The sequence below is a fragment of the Taudactylus pleione genome, unplaced genomic scaffold, assembly GCF_031769625.1.
Source record: "Taudactylus pleione unplaced genomic scaffold, aTauple2 ptg000017l, whole genome shotgun sequence".
NCBI lineage: Eukaryota > Metazoa > Chordata > Amphibia > Anura > Myobatrachidae > Taudactylus > Taudactylus pleione.
Window position 1 is genome coordinate 18475222 of NW_028284419.1, and position 19884 is coordinate 18495105.

Here is a 19884-nt window from a genome sequence, read left to right on the forward strand (position 1 = left end):
CCTTCAGCCTGACGGGACGGCCTCTCTTTGGGCGAACTGCAAAAGTCAGCCTCCTACTTTGGGGTCCCCCAAAGTTGGTGTCTGACCACTTCAGACACGTGGGTAAGAGAAGTGGTTTCTCAGGGGTACACCCTCTTTTCGCAGGAGGCCTCCCAGCCGGTTTTTCACCATGGGTATTGTCCAATCAGGACAAGGCCCGGGAATTCAAGAAGGTATTGAGTTCTATGTTCCAGGATGGGGTCATAGTGCCGGTTCCTTCATCTCAGAGGGGATTGGGGTATTACTCCAATCTTTTTTTTTTTTCTGGTACAGAAACCCAATGGGTCTTACCAGCCAATATTCAACCTCAAATCCCTCAACAAATTTTGAGAGTTCCGCGGTTCAGGTTGGAGACCCTGGGTACCATCATTTTAGCAATGGAGCCTGGGGATTTCATGGTGTCGCTAGATATTCAGGATGCTTACCTGCATATCCCTATTGTCTCAGCGCACCAGCACTTACTCAGGTTCGCAGTGGTCGAAGACCACTTCCAATTTCAGGCTCTGCCCTTTGGTCTGGCCACAGCGCCTTGTGTGTTTACTAAAGTTATGGCAGCTCACCTGCGGATGCAGGGGGGTTCGCTTGTTGCCCTATCTGGACGACCTCCTGTTGTTGGCGGAGTCTCCAGAGATACTTTAGCGCCATCTGTAACTGACAGTCTGTTTTGCATACTCACGGCTGGCTGATAAATTGGAAGAAGTCCTCCCTGGTACCATCACAGAGGATGCTCCATCTAGGAGCTCTGTTGGACTCCCAACATCAGAGGATCTTTGTGACGGAGGAAAAGATCTCTGCAGGCAAAAGCAAACCTTTTCCTGTAATCGTGTAGTCGCCGGGTGTCCATTCACTCGGCGATGAGGTTACTGGGATCCATGGTGTCAATGTTCGACATGGTGGAGTTTGCCCAGTTTGACTCCAGACCTCTGCAGAAGTTGATCCTCTCCAGATGGAATGGGTTGCCCCAACAGATAGACTATGGTGCTTTCCCCAGAGGTACGTCTGTCTCTGGCCTGGTGGCTGCAGACTACTCGCCTGAACAGGGGGTGTCCCTTTTGGATTACGGACTGATTCCTTCTGACGATGGATGGGGAGCAGTGACAGGTCCACACTTCTTCCAGGGAAGGTGGATACCAGCAGAAGCTGCTCTTCCAATAAACATATTGGAACTTCGGGCAGTGTTCTAGGCTCTCCAGCATGCAAGACAGGTCCTGTACGGAAGACCCGTGCAGGTGCAGTCAGATAACGCCACCACGGTGGCTTACAAAAACCGCCAAAGAGGGACCCGCAGTCAGGCGGCTCTGACAGGTGTCCCACATTCTAGCTTTGGCAGAAAGACCTCTCACTGGGAAGCAGACTTTCTCAGCCGTCAAGACGTGCATCCAGGAGAGTGGTCTCTTCACCAGGAGGTGTTTCAGCTACTGGTGAACAAGTGGGGCCTACCAGAGATGGATCTCATGGCCTCCCGACACAACAAACTGCCGGTGTTCGGGTCAAGAACAAGAGACGAAAAGGCTCATCTGGTGGACGCCCTGTCGGTCAATTGGACCTTCCAGTATGCGTACCTCTTCCCTCCGTTCTCCATTCTTCCTCGAGTGATACACAAATTCAAGCAAGAAGACGGCACGCTCCTACTAATGGCTCCAGCATGGCCCAGACTGCACTGGTACTCCGACCTTCGGAGTCTCTCAGTGGACACTTCAATGTTGTTGCCTCAATGTCCGGACCTGTTATCTTAGGGTCCTTGTCGTCGTCGTCGTCGTCATCATCCAGACCTGGGTCGGCTGTCTTTGACGGCGTGGCTATTAAGACTGCCCTCTTGAGGTCCAGGGGTTTTTCCAGCTCAGTGGTCAACACCATTCTACGAGCTAGGAAGCCTTCATCTGCCAGCATCTACCATCGAGTATGGCGTGCTTTCTTTCTGTGGTGTCGCCCTAGAGGTTATGTTCCTCGGGTTTTTCAGTTATCCAGAGTGCTGGCTTTCCTACAGGCAGGTTTAGATCAAGGTCTTCGCCTTGCCTCTCTGAAGGTACAGGTGTCCTGGTTTCATCGTAGGATTGCTACGATTTCTGATGTCCGCACCTTTATGCAAGGTTGTACTGCATATTCAGCTGCCCTTTGTTCCACCTGTGGTGCCTTGGGATCTGGCTGTGGTCCTAAGAGCTCTTCAAGGACTGCCAATTGAACCACTGGCCTCAGTTTACTTGAAATGGCTTACGCTTAAGACAGTGTTTTTTCCTTCTGGCCATTGCATCGGCCAGGAGGGTTTTGGAATTGGGGGGGGCCCTGTCATGTCGCCCTCCATTTCTCATTTTTCATAGAAACAGGGCGATGCTTCGCACTCGTCCTGATTTTCCTCCGAAGGTGGTGTCTTCAATTTGCTTTCATACATAACAAATTAAGTACAGTAAGTGAAACTTCAGATTCCTTCTAGCGGTTTGGTGGGTCTTTCATTCCTACAAAACTCCTGCCCCCATCTCGCTCATTCCGTGGGTTCTCCACAAATTGAAACTGGAAGGTGTCACATGATCCTCGTGGCTCTCAATTGGCCACGGAGAGCTTAGTATGCGGAACTTCAAGGCCGCTCTATAGACACTTATCTGCGTCTTCCGCTGAAGCCGGATCTCCTGTCTCATGGCCCATGCTTCTATCTGGATCTGGCCAGTCTCGCTTTGAGGTGGCTCTTGAGACATCTGTCGGGTTTTTCCAGGTCAGTCATTTGTACCATGCTCTGTGCCCATAAACCCTCTTCACCTAGGTTTATCACCGGGTGTGAAGGATTTATTTATTTTGGTGTTCGGCCAGAGGCCTTGACCCTAGGTCTTTTCCTAACTTTGGATTCTTTTTCCTGCAGGTGGGCCTGGATTTGGTCTTTCACCCCTGAAGGTTCAGGTTTCTGCTCTGTAGTCTTTCAGAGACTGATTGCGTTGTTGCCTGATGTCAGAACTTTCTTTCAGGCAGTCCACCACGTGCAGCCGCTCTTTGTTCGTCCAGTGGCTCCTTGGGAACTTGTCTTTAGTGCTTAGGGCTCTTCTCCCTTCGAGCCTTTAGAGTCCGACTTTCTCTGGCTCATGTGGAATGTAGTTTCTTCTGGTCATCTAGTCAGTCCCAGAGAATCTGACTTGAGCACACTGTCGTGTGTCTCTCTCCATTTCTGGTCTTTCACTTGGGAACGTCCCAGCGGTGTCCCTGTGTCCCCTATGGTGGTAATGAAGAAAGGGAGGTTTGTCTTGCCTTGTTAAATCCTTTTCTTCTAATTCCATAGGGGACACTGTGCCCACCGTGACGCACCTGGCTGGTGGGGGTTTGTTCTGGTTCCTCTGTCCATCTGTTCAGTGTGTTTGGATCGGTGTGTGAGCCAGTCTTCCTTCTCCTTTCTCCTCCTGCCTTAGGCTTGCTAACTTATCTGACCTGCTGGGGGCGGGGTATAGGGGAGAAGGCTGGGCTGCTCTGATGTCCAAAAAGATTAACTGTTTGGTGCCCAGTCGTCCTGCACAGCCCTATAACCCAACGATGTCTGTGTCCCCTATGGAATTAGAAGACATGGGTAAGGCATAATCTCCTTTTTGCAGTATACAGTCTCAAAACATTCTAGAAATATTAATGCATACTCTAATTCAGAGGTTCCCAAACAGTCCTCAAGGCTCCCCAACAGTTGAGGTTTTAGAGTGATCCATGGTTGAGCACAGGAGGGTAAATCAAATTGACTGAGGTACTAATTAAGTCACCTATGGTCAAGCATAGATGTCTTTAACACCTGGATTGTTAGGGTGCCTTGAGGACGTAGTTTGGGAGCCTCTGCTCTAATTCATGGTCTCTAATAGAGCTTTTGTTTGTATGTTTTATTATTTTATTTTTAGGAATGCATAGTAAACAAGTTCAAGAGGACTGCAGCACGTAAAGCACAGTCCACCCAAAATGAGGCTGCAAAAGTTCCAGAGAAAGATATTATGGAAGGTAACACTGGCTAAATTATCCCATCAGAATTGGTCTTAAGTGTTATCATAAAAAGCCAATGCTCAGTCTCATTTTTTAATTATGACAAATGGATAAGTTTCAACAGAAGGTTTAGCCTGTTTTACATTAACATTTTAATACGCAATGGTAACGGGTTCATTAAACTGTTTGCCTAGATGCTGCATTTCTGTCTCCTTATGTTATTACATCTTTTCCTGTTTAGGAGTTACTGCAGATGATCACATGTTGAAAGTTGAAACTGTACATTGCAGTGCTTGCAGCGTTTACGTTCCTGCTTTACATAGTTCTGTGCAGCTGCACATGAAATCTGCCGATCACTCAAAGAGCAAACTGGTAAGAGACTCCTTTTTGTATCCGCAGTCATACTAAATTCTTGCAGTTATTGTGATGCCATACATTTGAGGTTGCTTACAAAGTGCAAAACTCTAAAAGAAATGGGTTTCTACATACAGTGCCTTGCAAAAGTATTCACCCCCTCTGCATTTTTCATGTTTTGCCTCACAACCTGGAATTAAAATGGATTGTTTCAAGGTGTGCATCATTTCATTCACAGAACATGCCTACAACTGAAGTTGTGTGTTTTTGTTTTGTTTTTTTTATATATATATATATATATATATATATATATATATATATATATATATATATATATATATATATATATATATATATATATATATATATATATATATATATATATATATATATATATTCTCAAACATTTTAGGACAACATAACCGAAAACTTCAGCGTGCATAACTACTCACCCCCCTAAAATAAGTACTTTGTCGAGTTACCTTTTGCGGCAATTACAGCTGCAAGTCGCTTTGAATAAGTCTTTTTGAGCTTGCCACATCTTGCTCCTGGGATTTTTGCCCATTTCTCAAGGCAAAACTGCTCCAGCTCCTTCATGTTGGATGGTTTCCGCTTGTGAACTGCAATCTTCAAGTCTGACCACAGATTCTCAATTGGATTGAGATCTGGGCTTTGACTAGGCCGTTCCAACACATTTAAATGTTTCCCCTTAAACCACTCAAGTGCTTCTTTAGCAGTATGCTTCAGGTCATTGTCCTGCTGGAAGGTGAACCTCCGTCCCAGTCTCAAATCACAGGCAGACTGAAACAGGTTTTGCTCAAGAATATCCCTGTATTTAGCACCATCCATCTTTCCCTCGACTCGAATCAGTTTCCCAATCCTTGCTGCTGAAAAACATTCCCACATCATGATGCTGCCACCACCAATGTTTCACTCTGGGGATGGTGTTCTTGTGGTGATGTGTTGGGTTTGCGCCAGACATAGCGTTTTCCTTGGTGGCCGAAAAGTTTAATTTTAGTCTCGTCTGACCAGAGCACCTTCCTCCATACATTTGGGGAGTCGCCCACATGCCTTTTGGCAAACTCGTATCATGTTGTCTTATTTTTAACAGTAAGTAATGGCTTTATTCTAGCCACTCTTGCATAAAGCCCACCTCTATGGAGTGTACGGCTAATTGTGGTTACTTGCACAGATACACCAGTCTCTGCTGTGGAACTCTGCAGCTCCTTCAGGGTTACCTTTTGGTCTCTGTGCTGCCTCTCTGATTAATGCCCTCCTTGCCCGGTCTGTGAGTTTTGGTGGGTGGCCCTCTTGGCAGGTTTGATGTGGTACCATGTTCTTTCCTTTTGATGATGGCTATGATGGTGCACCTGGGGATCATCAAAGATTTGGATATTTTTTTTATAACCGAACCCAGAATTGTACTTCTCAACAACTTTGTCCCTGACTTGTTTGGAGAGCTCCTTGGTCTTAATGGTATGATGCCTCTTGCTTAGTGGTGTTGCAGCTTCTGGGACTTTAAGAAAAGGTGTGTTTATACTGACAGATCATGTGACAGATTTCACACAGGTGGACTTCATTTCACTAATTATGTGACTTCTGAAGGTAATCGGTTGCACCAGAACTTTTGAGGGGCTTCATAGCAAAGGGGGTGATTACATATACACATGCCAATTTTCAGAATTTTATTTATAAAGATTCGTTTTATATATATTTTTCTAATTTCACTTCATCAAATTAGACTTTTGTGCAGATCCATTACATAAAATTCAGATTAAAAAAATACATTACAGGTTGTAATTTAACAAAAAAGGTAAAAAGCCAGGGGGGGGGGGGGGTGACAATTTTTGCAAGGCACTGTAGGTTTGGTCATGCGCTGTTGCTTCATTGCAGTTGTCTAAAGTTTGCCTTGCATTCTCAATGCCAGTGCATATATTGCATTCGCCAGAATGTTTAAAGTAGCCTAGCTTAATAGTTTCCAGTGTATGAAGTATGATACAAGACAGTTAACTTTTTGGGCCAGTAAGCATATGCCTTCAAAGTAGGGATGTGCAGGCTCGGTTCTACTCGGTTCCGTTCGGTTCTTTTTACCGGATCTTATTGGGTTTCAGCTGTCACGAGTTTTGGATAGCCAATAAGATTCGGTAAAAAGAACCGAACGGAACCGAGTAGAACCGAGCCTGCACATCCCTACTTCAAAGCAAGGATTTCGATCACTAGTCTGATTTTGAAAAATGTTGGTGGTTTTTTTTTTTCTTCTTCTTTATCCTGGTATGGATTTATTTGTATACTGAGCTGCACTGTAATATGGTTTTTAAATGTGGTTTTCCTGTAACTTTGTACTCTCAGACCTATAAAGATCAAATAAAAAGAGAGAGCATTTTGACTGCTACAAGCATACTGAACAACCCACTTGTAAAGGCAAGATATGAACTGTATTTGAAGGTAAGCTAAAATACTTAAACCCCCAGAATAGTAAATTGTTTTGTACGTATGATGGGAATCTGTGAAGCTATTGGGGAAGGGGGGAATGTTGGCCCTGATATTCCTTTCATGGTTAACTTGGCAAGTGATTGCTGTGGCACTCAGTTGCCAGTGTGACATAGTATTTACATTTAGCTACAAATGTACTGCATTATTCAGCTTTCTACTTCAGGGTCCACAGGGTTGACCTTTTGGGGTATAGCTGGATCTGGATCCACGGGCACCACGCAGTTAAAGCTTTTGCTGCTCCCAGGATGCACTTAGGTCCATTTTCTATACCCCGCCCCGAGCCACAGGCACCTCAGTCTTAGTTGGTGCCGGGCCGCAGTCGGGTCACCCTTGTGCAGTAGGGCTGCAGGAGCAGCCCCTAAGCTTATTTTTAATGAAGAAAGTTTTGTTTTGTTTTTTTCCACTCTGCAGAGCGGCAGCCTCAGACTGTACATTAGAACGTCCACGCTGCCGCTCCTACACCCCTGCTGGCGCCGCAACGCCAGTACAGATCTGGGGATCACGGCGGGACCCCAGAGTCTGTACTAGCCGAGCTCTGGGGACTCCCATGACTGCTGCCGAAAGCGCCGGGGAACAGGTAAGCCGCGGGTCGCAGCATGCGGTGGCCCGCGGGTATAATGCTGTCGGCAGCCTCCGGTCTCTGGGGACAGACCGGAGACGCTAGCAGCGGCGGCGGGCTCCCCCTCTGTAGAGGCATACCCCGCATGACCGCTAGACCACCAGGATGATATGCCGACAGCGGGAACCGGCAACCCTGGGGTTAATTTCTAGCCAGGGGAGACAGCCTTCCCTGTCTAACGGCTCCTCCCCTCAGCTCAGCGCGCCTTTTCTCATGTGTACTGGCGTCGCTGAGCTGCTCTCCTCCTGCGACCACTACTCTTCTGAGGTCTCCAGCGGCCATCTTCTCCTGGCAGCAGCATAGATCTCCCAGGTGGTGCGTGGACCGGTCCCTCTGTGTAACTCTCCCCTGCTAAAGGACAGTGTGCACAGCGCTATAGCCCTCCCAGACACTGAATCTGGGAGGTTGATTGTAGTATTATGGTGCATACACACGATCAGATTTTTCCGTCAGATATGAACAATAACGATTTAAAAATCGTTCAGTCGTTCATATCTGACATGCCTGAACGATGGACAATCAACGATGCGCGTTCCCGTTTGTCAGATAACGATATCTGACATCTGATGGGTTTGCAGTCAGACTTGGACGATTCCATTCATTTTAATGCAGTCAAAAATCGTTCAATCGTTCAAAACTTTGGTAAAATCGTTCAGTCGTTCATCTGACAAATCTGACCGTGTGTATGCTCCATAAGTTAGAAAGGAAAGAAGAGTTGATGGTAATGGGCGCACAAGTCAAGTAAATTACAAGATAAAATTTTTACTTTTAATGGTTATTACCTTAAAACGAATATCCCTAATGAGGGAAAATATACAGTGAAATATAAAGTAAAAAAATTGATATCAAAACATAACACAAATGTAAATAAAAAATGGCAGATCCACTACTGTGGTGTTGTGCGTTAACTATTAATAATAAAGCATATGTTATGTTAGGAGGGATCCTTAAAACTAAATAGAATAATATTATCAATTGGTTCCTCTCCACTATGGATGCTATAATAAATGTGCGGCAGAACAAGTTCTCATAAACCACGGATTATTATGATATTAATAAACCATAGCCCTGGTCTTATTGGAGTTATAAGGTAAGTATGACATCCACTGTAATAAGTGTGCCACAAAGAGAAGTTGCTTGTATTGCTGTTATCTACACACCACTTCAGATTTATCGTAGTAATGGCCGCTTACTGCTCTTAGCTAGTGCCGATATTTCAGGCTGTTGTATCTCACATATTGGTATCTCTTATTATACAATAATCATAATCCTTCAATTGAAGTGATACCTATATTGTTGTATTAAAGTAGTTTCCCATACGTCAACAATTCGCTGTTGTTGATTGTGTTACACACAAACGGACAAACATGGAGCTTGATAAAGCTGCTGACAGTGAAACGCGCGCGTCGGCGTTACTGGCAGCTCCATGTTTGTCTGTTTGTTGTGTTTGTGGCACACTTATTACAGTGGATGTCATACTTACCTTATAACTCCAATAACACCAGGGCTATGGTTTATTAATATAATAATAATCCGTGGTTTATGAGAACTTGTTCTGCCGCACATTTATTATAGCATCCATAGTGGAGAGGAACCAATTGATGATATTATTCTATTTAGTTTTAAGGATCCCTCTTAACGCAACATATGCTTTATTATTAATAGTTAACGCACAACAACACAGTAGTGGATCTGCCATTTTTTATTTACATGTGTGTGATGTTTTGATATCAATTTTTTAACTTTATATTTCACTGTATATTTTCCCTCATTAGGGATATTTGTTTTAAGGTAATAACCATTAAAAGTTAAATTTTATCTTGTAATTTACTTGACTTGTGCGCCCATTACCATCAACTCTTTTCTTTCCTTTCTAACTAATGATTCAACTTAGTTGATCAGGGCTGCACCCCCATGACTATAATGTAATATTATATCAAGATCGTATAGGGGTTCGGAATTGAGAGTGCAGGTATTTACTCCCCCCTTTTTTTCCCTTTCCCCTTGATAAAGGTTGATTGTAGTGAAAGGTGCAGTGAGTATTGACTTTTCTGCATGGTATATGACTTTTGCTAGTGCTACCTGTCTGTGCTAATTTTTTCTACTTACTGTCAGCTTATACCTATCCCTTTCCTTCTCCTACGGCCCGGCAGGTGTGTGGGGGAAGGGCGTTTTCTGTGGACCTCACTTATATAAATCGCGTATTTGTGAGGTCAGTCGCATACGGTTGGGTGCTACACAGTACCATATTGTGGGCTGTTGTGTTGCATAATTGGGAGTGTACAGGTGTTAAACACCATACTTCTCTGTTGTGAGAGATAGATAGTTATATATCTATCTTTTTTTTTTTTTTTAGCGCTCTGTGGCTCCTGTGTTCTCCTGCAGACGCTGTTCTGCGGGAGTGGAGAGGGAGGATTTATCACAGGATGGTCTGTGCAGGTGGTGCCAGCTTATTGCCTGGTCCCTCTCAACCTCCTGTGTCGCAGGACCCTCCTTGGGCATGTTTTCACAGGTGCTGGTGTCAATCGCGGACCATCTAGCGGTCCCGACTGCCGTCCCTACTAGGGCGTTGCCCCAGCCGACCATTCCCCAGGTATTCCGCAGTTATTGCAGTCTGGCATCCAATTATCAGTTTCCTGAGGCTCATTGCAGGAAATGGGTAAACCCCACCGGCGGTAGATTCCGATGTTACCCGCTTAATCAAAAGCGCTACATTGCCCTTACCGTCTCTCTAACCTCAAAGATCCCACGGACAGGTAGGTGGAGACTTGTTTAAAGTCTATCTACTCTCTCTCTCGGGGCAGTGGCCCTTCCGTCTATGGCCATCTCATGGGTGGCTAAAGCCATTGAGAGCTGGGCCAACGCATTAGAAGATACCTTTCCAGACGATGCTCCGGATGTCCAGAGAGCGTTAATTGGACAGATGAGATGCTGCGTCCTACATTAGGGAAGCGTCTTTAGATGCAAGTCTGCTGACCTCTAGAGTTTCGGCGGCAGCGATGTCTGCTCGTCGGTCCTTGTGGCTGAGGTACTGGAGAACAGACGCAGATTTTAAGAAGGGCCTGGAGGCCTTACCCTTTAATGGGGAGTTATTCGGTCCAGACTTGGACAAAATAGTGGATACTCTGGCTAAATCCAAGTCAGCTTTCCTCCCTTCGACTACAACGCATCCTAAGGGCAGTAGCTCTGCTTTTCGGGTTCAGGGTAAGGCCAAAGGTCAGTCCTTCCCGAGGCAGTCGGCGACCAAGGCCGCCTCTAAACCCAAGAAGCAGGCCTAGAGTGCTAGGTGCCCTTCCAAGCAGGAAGATAACCCTTCTGCCTGATGGGACGGGTCTCCCTCTGGGAAACCCCAGAGTGGGAGGCTGACTTCTTCAATTTGCCCAGTGCTGGAACAATACCATCACCGATGCCTGGGTTCGAGAAGTGGTCTCCCAGGGGTACTCCCTGTCTTTTCAGCACAGACCGTCCCACCAGTTTTTCTGCACAAGTCCTTCTCAGGACAAAACCAAAGCTTTGCAGATTCAGGAAGCTATAGAGTCCTTGCTGAAAGCAGGGGTCATTGTTCCCTTTCCTCAGTCACAACGGAGGACAGGGTACTACTCTACTGTTTCTGGTGCAGAAACCAAATGGTTCTCATCGTCCTATCCTCAATTTGAAGTCTCTGAACAAGTTCCTTGGAGTTCCCAAGTTCAGGATTAAACATTACGTTCCATCATTCTGGCGATGGAACCTGGGGATTACATGGTGTCCCTGGATATCCAGGACGCCTACCTCCATGTTCCTATAGCACCCTCACTCCAGCGGTATCTGAGGCTTGCTATACTGCAACATCACTACCAGTTTCGGGCGCTACCCTTTTGGCCTCTCTACGGCACTAAGGGTATTCAAAGTGATGGCGATCATGGCCGCCCACCTGCGGAACCAGAATGGTACGGCTGCTACCGTATCTAGACTACCTCCTTTTGCTGGCGAGCTCTCCGGAGGTACTGCTTCAACATCTCAACCTGACTCGCTTGTCTGCAAGCGCACGGGTCCCTGATTCCATCACAGCGGATTGTTCATTTGGGAGCCCTGCTAGATGCTCGTCAGCAAAGGATCTTCCTGACTCCAGAAAAGGTCTCCTCCCTGCAGCTGCGGATACACAGTTGGCTGAACAGTTGCCGACTGTCTGTGCACTCGGCAATGAGAGTTCTGGGGTCCATGGTGTCGGCATTCGACGTGGTGGAATTTACCCATTTCCATCCCAGGCCTCTGCAGGGGCTGATTCTATATGAATGGAATGAGTTGCCTCACCGGATCCGGTTTCATAGGGTGGTGGTGTCCCCAGAGGTTCGGCAGTCTCTAGCTTGGTGGTTTCAGACAGCTCATCTAGTCGAGGGGCGCCCCTTTTGGATCCCGGACTGGGTTCTGCTCACAACAGATACCAGTCTCCGGGGTTGGGGGGCAGAGACAGGCTCGTTGTCACTTCAGGGCCTTTGGACTGCGAAAGAAGCGGTTCTCCCCATCAACATCCTGGAACTACAGGCTGTGTACAGGGCCCTGCAGTCATCCGGCACCGCTCTTCAAGGAAGGGCAGTACAAGTTCAATCCGACAACGCCACCACGGTGGCATACATCAACCACCAGGGAGGAACTCTGTCGTGCTGCGATGTCAGAGGTGTCTCGCATCCTTGTTTGGGGGGAGGAGTCCCACATTCCAGCAATCTCGGCAGTCTTCATCCTCAATTGGGAGGCGGACTTCCTCAGCCGTCACGACGTGCATCCTGGGGAATGGTTTCTTCACCCAGAGGTATTTCAACTACTCGTGGACAGATGGGGGCTGCCGGAGCTGGACCTGATGGCCTCCCGTCACAATCACAAGTTGCCCGTGTACGGGTCAAGGACGAGACGCAGGCGCAAGTCTGGTGGACGCACTGTCGGTGAAATGGACGTTTCAGCTGGCGTATCTATTTCCTCCGCTAGCCCTGCTGCCTCGGGTCCTGCGGAAATTCAAGCAGGACGGCGGCACGCTCTTGCTGGTGGCTCCAGCATGGCCCAGATCTCCTTGGTACTCCGATCTGAGGAGCCTCTCCATTGACGCTTCATATCTTGTTCCTCAGCGTCAGGACCTGTTGTCTCAAGGGCCCTGCCTTTACCCTGATCTGGGTCGGCTGTCTTTGACGGCGTGGCTCTTGAGACAGCAGTCTTGAGGTCTCTGGTTCGGTTATTAGTACCATGTTCAGGGCACGCAAGCCTGCTTCCGCACGTATTAACCACAATGTGGCACACTTTCTTTCAGTGGTGAGTCCAGAAACTATGATCCTCAGGTGTTCCGGGTTTCTAGGATTTTGGCTTTTCTTCAGTCTGGATTGGACCTAGGCTTACGCCTTGCCTCCCTGAAGGTTCATGTGTACACGCTGTCTGTGGTTCCAATGTAGGATCGCTACACTGCCAGATGTTCATACTGTTTTGCAAGGTGTTCTTCGAATCCAGCCTCCCTTTGTGGCTCCTTGGGACTTGGCGGTGGCTCTTCGGGTCCTGCAGGGTCCTCCTTTTGAGCCTCTTGAGTCGGTGGAACTTAGGTGGTTAATGTTTAAGACAGGTTTTTCTCCTGGCGATTGCTTCTGCCAGGAGGGTGTCAGAATTGGGGGTGCTTTCCTGTCGTCCCCTTTTCTGATTTTTCACCAGGACAGAGGGGAGCTTCGCTCTCGTCCTGAGTTTCTGCCTAAAGTGGTTTCTAAGTTCCACATTAATCAGGAACTACTTGTGCCTTCTTTTCGGTCACCTGATCTTTCAGCTGGTGAGGCTTCCTTGGATGTAGTCCGTGCTCTCAGAATTTGTGGACCGGACTGATCCCGTTAGGAAGTCTGATTCCTTGTTTGTCCTCTTTGTTCGCAGGCCAACCCCTCCTGTGAAAACCAAACAAACTTTAGCCCGTTGGCTTTGTTCTGTTATTTGTGAGGCTTATACACAGGAGGGTTTTCCTGTTCCAGCCTCTGTTAAGGCTCATTCCACTCTGTCTGTGGGTCCTTCTTGGGCTGCTAGACGTGGCGCCTCTGCTGTTCAGCTATGTAAGGTGGCCACCTGGTCTTCCATTCAGACATTTTTGAGGTTCTATGCATTTGACACCTTTGCCTCTCAGGATGCATCCTTCGGGCGCCGGATTCTCCTTTCTGCATAGGAGCGTCCCCGCCCTTAGTTGAACTGCTTTGGGACATCCCCAAGGTCAATCCTGTGGACCCCCTATGGACCCTGAAGTAGAAAACAAGAGATATGGTAAGAACTTACCTTTTGTTATCTCTGTTTCTACGAAGTCCATAGGGTCCACAGGGCACCCGCCCTGAAGTACCTGGCTTCATATGGGCTGTGTGGCTGGTCACCGTTTTTTCCATCTCCCATTTCTGTGAGTATGGTTTCTTGTGTGTTCCAGTCTTCCTTCTCTGTTTAGTCTCCTTCTCCTCCGGCCTTGGCTGCTTACCAACAGAGGTGCCTGTGGCTTGGGGGCGGGGTATAGAGGAGGATGGACCCAAGTGCACCCTGGGAGCAGCAAAAGCTTTAACTGCGTGGTGCCTGTGGATCCAGATCCAGCTATACCCCAAGGTCAACCCTGTGGACCCTATGGACTTCGTAGAAACAGATAACAAAGGTAAGTTCTTACCCTGTCTCTTGTGTTCCACACTACCTTGCACAATGAATTGAGTCATTGTCCCAGCTCTCAGAAATGCAAACTTGCATGGTGTCGAATTACTATATCAAAATGGAACTCCAACGTAGTGTTGCTGGAACATTATAACTGTGAATGAAATATCACACTCCTGGGTGTGGACTGCATATCGAGGCAGAAGTGATGACCAGGTTTGCCAATTGTCTCCATTAGGAATAAGTCTGTTCTACATCCTTAATGCAGTCATTATCTGATTGTAGTTTGCCTTGGAGCCTTGGGTTCAGTGGAAATGGCTGTATTGGTTTTGTTCAGTTTAACGGATTTTATACATAAACGTTCACAGAACTAAAGCTTTATATAGTACTTTGAAATTAACTAATGTCTTGTTTTGGTATAAGTAGTAATAGTTATTTTACTCCAGGGGGAAAATCCGTTTGAGGTTCAAACTGATGAAGCTGCTGCTGAGGAAGCTGCTGAAGATGTTCCTGTTGATTCTATTGCTGGTGGAACGGAGATTGTTGAACAAGACTCTGAAGACTTTACTGCAGACTCACTGACAGCTACTGATGAAATCTAGTTATACACTATATTGAAGGCTGAAAGATCCCTCCTTTTTTAAATCTGGGCTTGTGGGCAATGAGTTTAAAGTTTTGTATTTGCATAGAAAATACTTTATCCTTGTTTAAATTTTTGCATCATACAGAATTAATTCCTTTCTACCTTTAAGCTGTTAATCTCATGTTTATTGATGGAGGCTTTTATTTTCAGTTACATAGGTCCTAGTATTTTTAACCTGAAAATGCTGTGAAGTCTTGAAATGAATTTGTACAATGTTGGACAGTTAGTGTTTATCCTGTAGCACCAAAGTAATGTGGCAGTATGAACGTTTTTTTTACTTTTTTTTTTTTTTTCCTCTATTTTTGTTTGCTACTTAGATCACTGTGTCTGAGAACAAAATAAATCTCAATCTTAAACCTAAAAACAGTCTGTTCAACTTCTATAAAAAAAATCTTTTTTTTTTTTTGTTTAACTTTTTTTGATCCATAGCTACAGGGGAATGGTGTATGGGGTGGGGGGGATTCATGCATAATCCTAACTACTATATTTTATGAAAGGAAAAGCCAGGTGCAGGGAGTCGGTCCTCATTAGAAGGCCCTCCACATCTAACATTCATGCTTTTGAAACCACCTAAAGATGGGGGATGATGCAGATGTTGAATAAGGTAATCCAGAATTTACCATGATAAAGTGGAACTGAACTTTAGTTATCATAATTGATAGGAGGCAATATATACAAAGCAAGAGGTTACCTTTTTAAGTGACCGAACACAAAATATTTAAACCTTAATGACTCTTACTAATCTCCAATAAATTTTTTGGTTAAATAGCTTTAGCACTGAAGTAACTACTGTAAGGACCTGCTGGTCAAGGTGTAGGGACTCTGGGTATGGTTTATTTCAGAATATTAATTGCTACCTTAGCACCACTTAAGAGAATGAACAATACGATTATAAACCATTCCACACAATGGGATCAAAGTTATTAGCCGCGAAGTGTGCGAGATGCTGTTGCCAGTGTTAAAACGCTGACAACTACACCTCCTCTCTCACCCCTCGGACTTCTATCAAAGGGAAGAAGGCCAAGGTCCTATTGGTAGATCAGGATTGGCCTAGCAGAGCTTGGGTATCCCTGCCTTCCACTTCTGCTGTTCGCCGATCTGTGGCTTCTACTTCTCACAGAAGATCTTACTTCAGGGTCCTTGGATCTATTCAGACTTAAGCTAGTCACACTTCTTTAATATATAAAGTGCCTAGCTCCCACTCAGCACCGTCTATACCCCACTGTCTCTGCACTCCAGTGTCCCCTATGGAATCGGAGAAAGGGATTTATCGGTAAGTACCAAAATCCTGTTTTCACAGGTAAGTCATTACAAATATGCTGCAGTCAAATAATATTACATATGTATTAACTGATCGTACGATTCAAAGTTTTTTTTTGTTGGTTTTTTTGGGTTTTTTTTTGCTACTTTACAGGTTCATTCGTGTTTAAGTTCTAACAGTAGTAGCATAGTGTCTAATATGGGTTGACACCAATCCATTAATGTATATTTCTGTGTTGTAAAACAGACTGAAATGTACAGAATGCACAAATTACTATATCATATACGTGCAATAAAGGTCTGGTGCCACCCACTTATTTACTGTACATGTTACCCCCCGCCCCTCCCTTTCTTCACTCTTCTTCATAATTATCCTTTTGCTATGTGTGATATACCTCACTGTTTACTCATATGAGATCCACACTTTTATTGTGGGACATGAAATGGTAGAATACATTTTTCTTGAATATAATTTTTCAAAGGAATATAGTTAGGTGTCAAACTATAATATTTATTCCAACAACCTACAGAATGCTACTGTATTTTGTCCCTATACAATTTGCATTTATACACTGTTTGTCCTTTATGGTTGTTTCACAAATTTTATTTTCTACTGCAGGGTCCATGGAGCTCCACAAGAGAACGGTGGGGTATAGGCGATGGCTGTAGTCATCAGACACCACATAGTTAAATTTTCCTCTCCCAGGATGCACCGGGCCCCTCTCCTATACCCCCCAGGCCAAGGCACCTTCAGTTTCGTAGGTACCTGGCTGGAGTCAGGTCACTGCAAGAGGGGCTGTGCAAACAGCCCCAGAAGATTTCATCTTAAGAGCAGTCCGCACGGACAGTCCAGCGGATGTCCGTGCCGCCGCTCCGGTACCGATCTGGGGATCTCGGCGGGCTTTCGCGGTCTCCGCGAGCAGGGACCCCGGAGGGTCCCTGGACTGTGGCTGGATCCTATGGTGACATCAGGTAAGCAGCAGGCATCTGCGGTAGGCGCCCGTTGATACAGTCCGGTTTTTGTCCTCAGGGAAGGGGGGCTCCCTGGGGACGGCTGCTTGTGGAGCCAGGCCCTGAGCCTGCGCTACCACTAGACCACCAGGGACAGCGGGCTGGCAATTTCAAATATGCTCCAGCATCCTGGGGGTTAATTGCAAGCCAGGGGAGGACTCCTTACCTGTACAGCACAGCCGGCTCCTCTGCTGCACTAGGTACCTTTCCACTGCGGGCTAAGGCAGCACTCCGGGCCCGCATCCTCTGAGCTCTGGTGGCCATTTTAAGGCACAGTACGCTGGTCTCTTCATGCGGTGTGGAGCCTAGGTCCCCCTACATACCTTTCCTCCAAGCAGGTCAGCGTATGTAGCATTTTTTCTACCAGACTTTAGGTCTGTGTAGTTGATTGTGGTGCGTAGTAGTGCAGGTATTCTTGAATTGTATGTGTCTTATGCTAGCGCTGTCTAACGGGGCCTATCCATTTAATGGCCAGCGTTCACTTTCATGTCGATGAGCTGCGGGCACTGCACTGAAAGACGTTCACCTATCTATTAACAAGCCGAACCTGACGACCGTCTTCGGGTTGACCGGCGTGTTCGACAGATAAGGTCGGCAAGGACCCAGCATACATGTGCATCGTTGGTCCTTGCTGGCTATCCACCAGCAGACTTTCTGCACGTCCTGGTTTTGGTCGCATCGTGCAGAAAGTCAGCAAATTGATAGGCCCCTTTACTGTAATTTATTTTACTCTGTCAGCCATTTTACTATCCCATTACTTTTCCTTCTCACTGCCCTCACGGTGCCAGTACTGTCAGGGTGGAGTTCACTTCAGTTTTTTTTTTTATTCTTTTTATTGAATCGGAGACATAAAGACAAACAATTCAACAGTAAATCAAAAATAGGTTTGTGGATACATAATAACAAACAGCATCAATTTGGTTTAACAAGATATCGGAGTATATATGATACAAAATATAAATAATATAAGTAGTATATGTGAAGAATGCACCCTATGGAATCCCACTATTGAGCCACTGGGGGATCATTATCCAGCAGATGTAGGAGGTACCACGAGGAAGAAGAAAAACATTTGATAAGAAGTTGTGTAACTACTGGAAGTGTACAAATATAGCTCTCCCATATTTAAAAAAAATTCAGCCACCTTGGATTCTTTTTCGACATTGAGCAAGGAAATAAGTTGATAAGAGGCCACCACCTGGGGGTCTGTCAGGTTTGGGCAGAAAAATAGTATGAGAAGAGTTAAATGATGGGTAGAGAGGGGATTGTCTATGTATTAGACTATATAATTCGAACAAGATTGGAGACACCTCTTGGCGCAGCATTTGATAGTAGTGTCCATTGAAGCCATCAGGGCCCGGAGCTTTATGAGAATGTAGACCTTTTAAATAGCATTTGAAAGTTCTTCGATCGATATATCCTCCTCCAAACACTCTACCTGCTCTTGGGACAATTTGGGAGTAAGACTCTTAAGAGACGACGAGCTTGTTTATATAAAAAAAAAAGTTTTATTATTGGGACCATCCACATATGCCTGAAACGCTAATAGTTTTCTGCAAAGAAGTATAGCGAGACCTCTCTCGTCATATTTTTTTTTTTTTTTTAGCAAGATAGCTAATAATATTGCCCCGCATTACAGCTTTGGACATCTCCCAATACAAAATCGGAGTATCCCAGTGGCCAACATTATCATCTAAATAGTCGTTCCAACTGCGGGCTAAATAATTTTTAAAATCTTCTGAGTTTGACAAATAAGGGAGTTTCCAAATGCGTGAGGATAACATAGGAGATGGAGTAATGAAGAGACATGCTTATTGGGGCATAATCTGATATTACGATGTCTTCTATGGTCGCATTTTGTATGTAAGAAAACAAGGATTCTCCTATTAATATACAGTAAATCCGCAATAAGGAACAGTGGACAGCAAAGAGATTGGTATAAGAATGATGGGTGGGATTAAGTATGCGCCAAGGATCGACTAGGTCACATGACGTCTTAAATCTATTGAGGTGTTGCCAAGCAGAGCTTCGCAATGAGGCAGGTGGGGAGACTTATCGTTATGTGGATTAGCTACCATATTAAAGTCACTGCCCACCACTAGGCCTGGGGTGTCTCGTTGAGCTAAAAATTGGGACAATTCTAGTAAAAATTCTGCAGGGTTATTTGGAGCATAGATATTCAATAGAGTATATTTGACCCCATGAATAAGTAAATCTAAAAGAATAAACCTACCCCATGGGTCTAAAAATTGATCTAATATCTGATATTGCAATGAATGGCTCAATAATATTGCAACTCCCCTAGCTTTAGTTCGAAAAGGAGCAGAGCTTCATTCCTGGATTCAACCATCCCTTAAAGCGGACTCTCTTTTGATAGGTGATTTAAGACCTCCCACGTTCCATGAAACTTTATCAAGACCCGAGCTCTGAGGTAAAGATAATGGATCTTGCATCAAAGAACAGGGAGTCATCCTATACCCTATCGATTCCTACCTATCTATACATTCTAAAATTGTCGCTGTTTAGGGTTGAGTCGCACAAGAAATAATTGCTTTCAGACTTTGATTGTGGTTCCAAAGCACAAAAAGTTATTATTCACCATAAAAACAGATACACGCTGTGATCTAAATACAATTAGCGCAAACAAATTATACAGACACAAGGTACAGTCGTTACATGCGCATGCGCTCTGGATCCAGATCCCGGCATCAAAGATGAAACCTCCGTCAACAGCAAAGCAAGAAGACTAGCATCTAGTTTCAGAGCGCCTGCATATATACTCTTATACCCCTTTTACACCAGAGCAAAAACCTGGGTTTTTGCTGGGTCTACCCGGGTCGCAGCTCAATGTAAAAGGGTCCCTGAAAAATAACCTGGGTCAAGTGACCCTGCAATCCAACCCAGGTAGCTA

The 19884-nt window shown here is 45.5% G+C and overlaps 1 protein-coding gene across 2 annotated transcripts in view; it reads left to right on the forward strand.

Annotated features, from left to right (window-relative positions):
* The window catches only part of LOC148540842 (DBIRD complex subunit ZNF326-like), a 29851-nt gene extending 14785 nt beyond the window's left edge, over nt 1–15066 (forward strand). For both annotated transcript variants that reach the window (XM_088482281.1, XM_088482292.1), the window contains exons 8-11: nt 3897–3993; nt 4217–4347; nt 6679–6774; nt 14506–15066. In XM_088482281.1, coding sequence (XP_088338407.1) covers nt 3897–3993; nt 4217–4347; nt 6679–6774; nt 14506–14661 — 480 coding nt within the window. In that variant the 3' untranslated portion in view covers nt 14662–15066. The remainder of the gene's footprint in view (nt 1–3896; nt 3994–4216; nt 4348–6678; nt 6775–14505) is intronic.
* The last annotated feature ends 4818 nt before the right edge of the window (nt 15067–19884 follow it).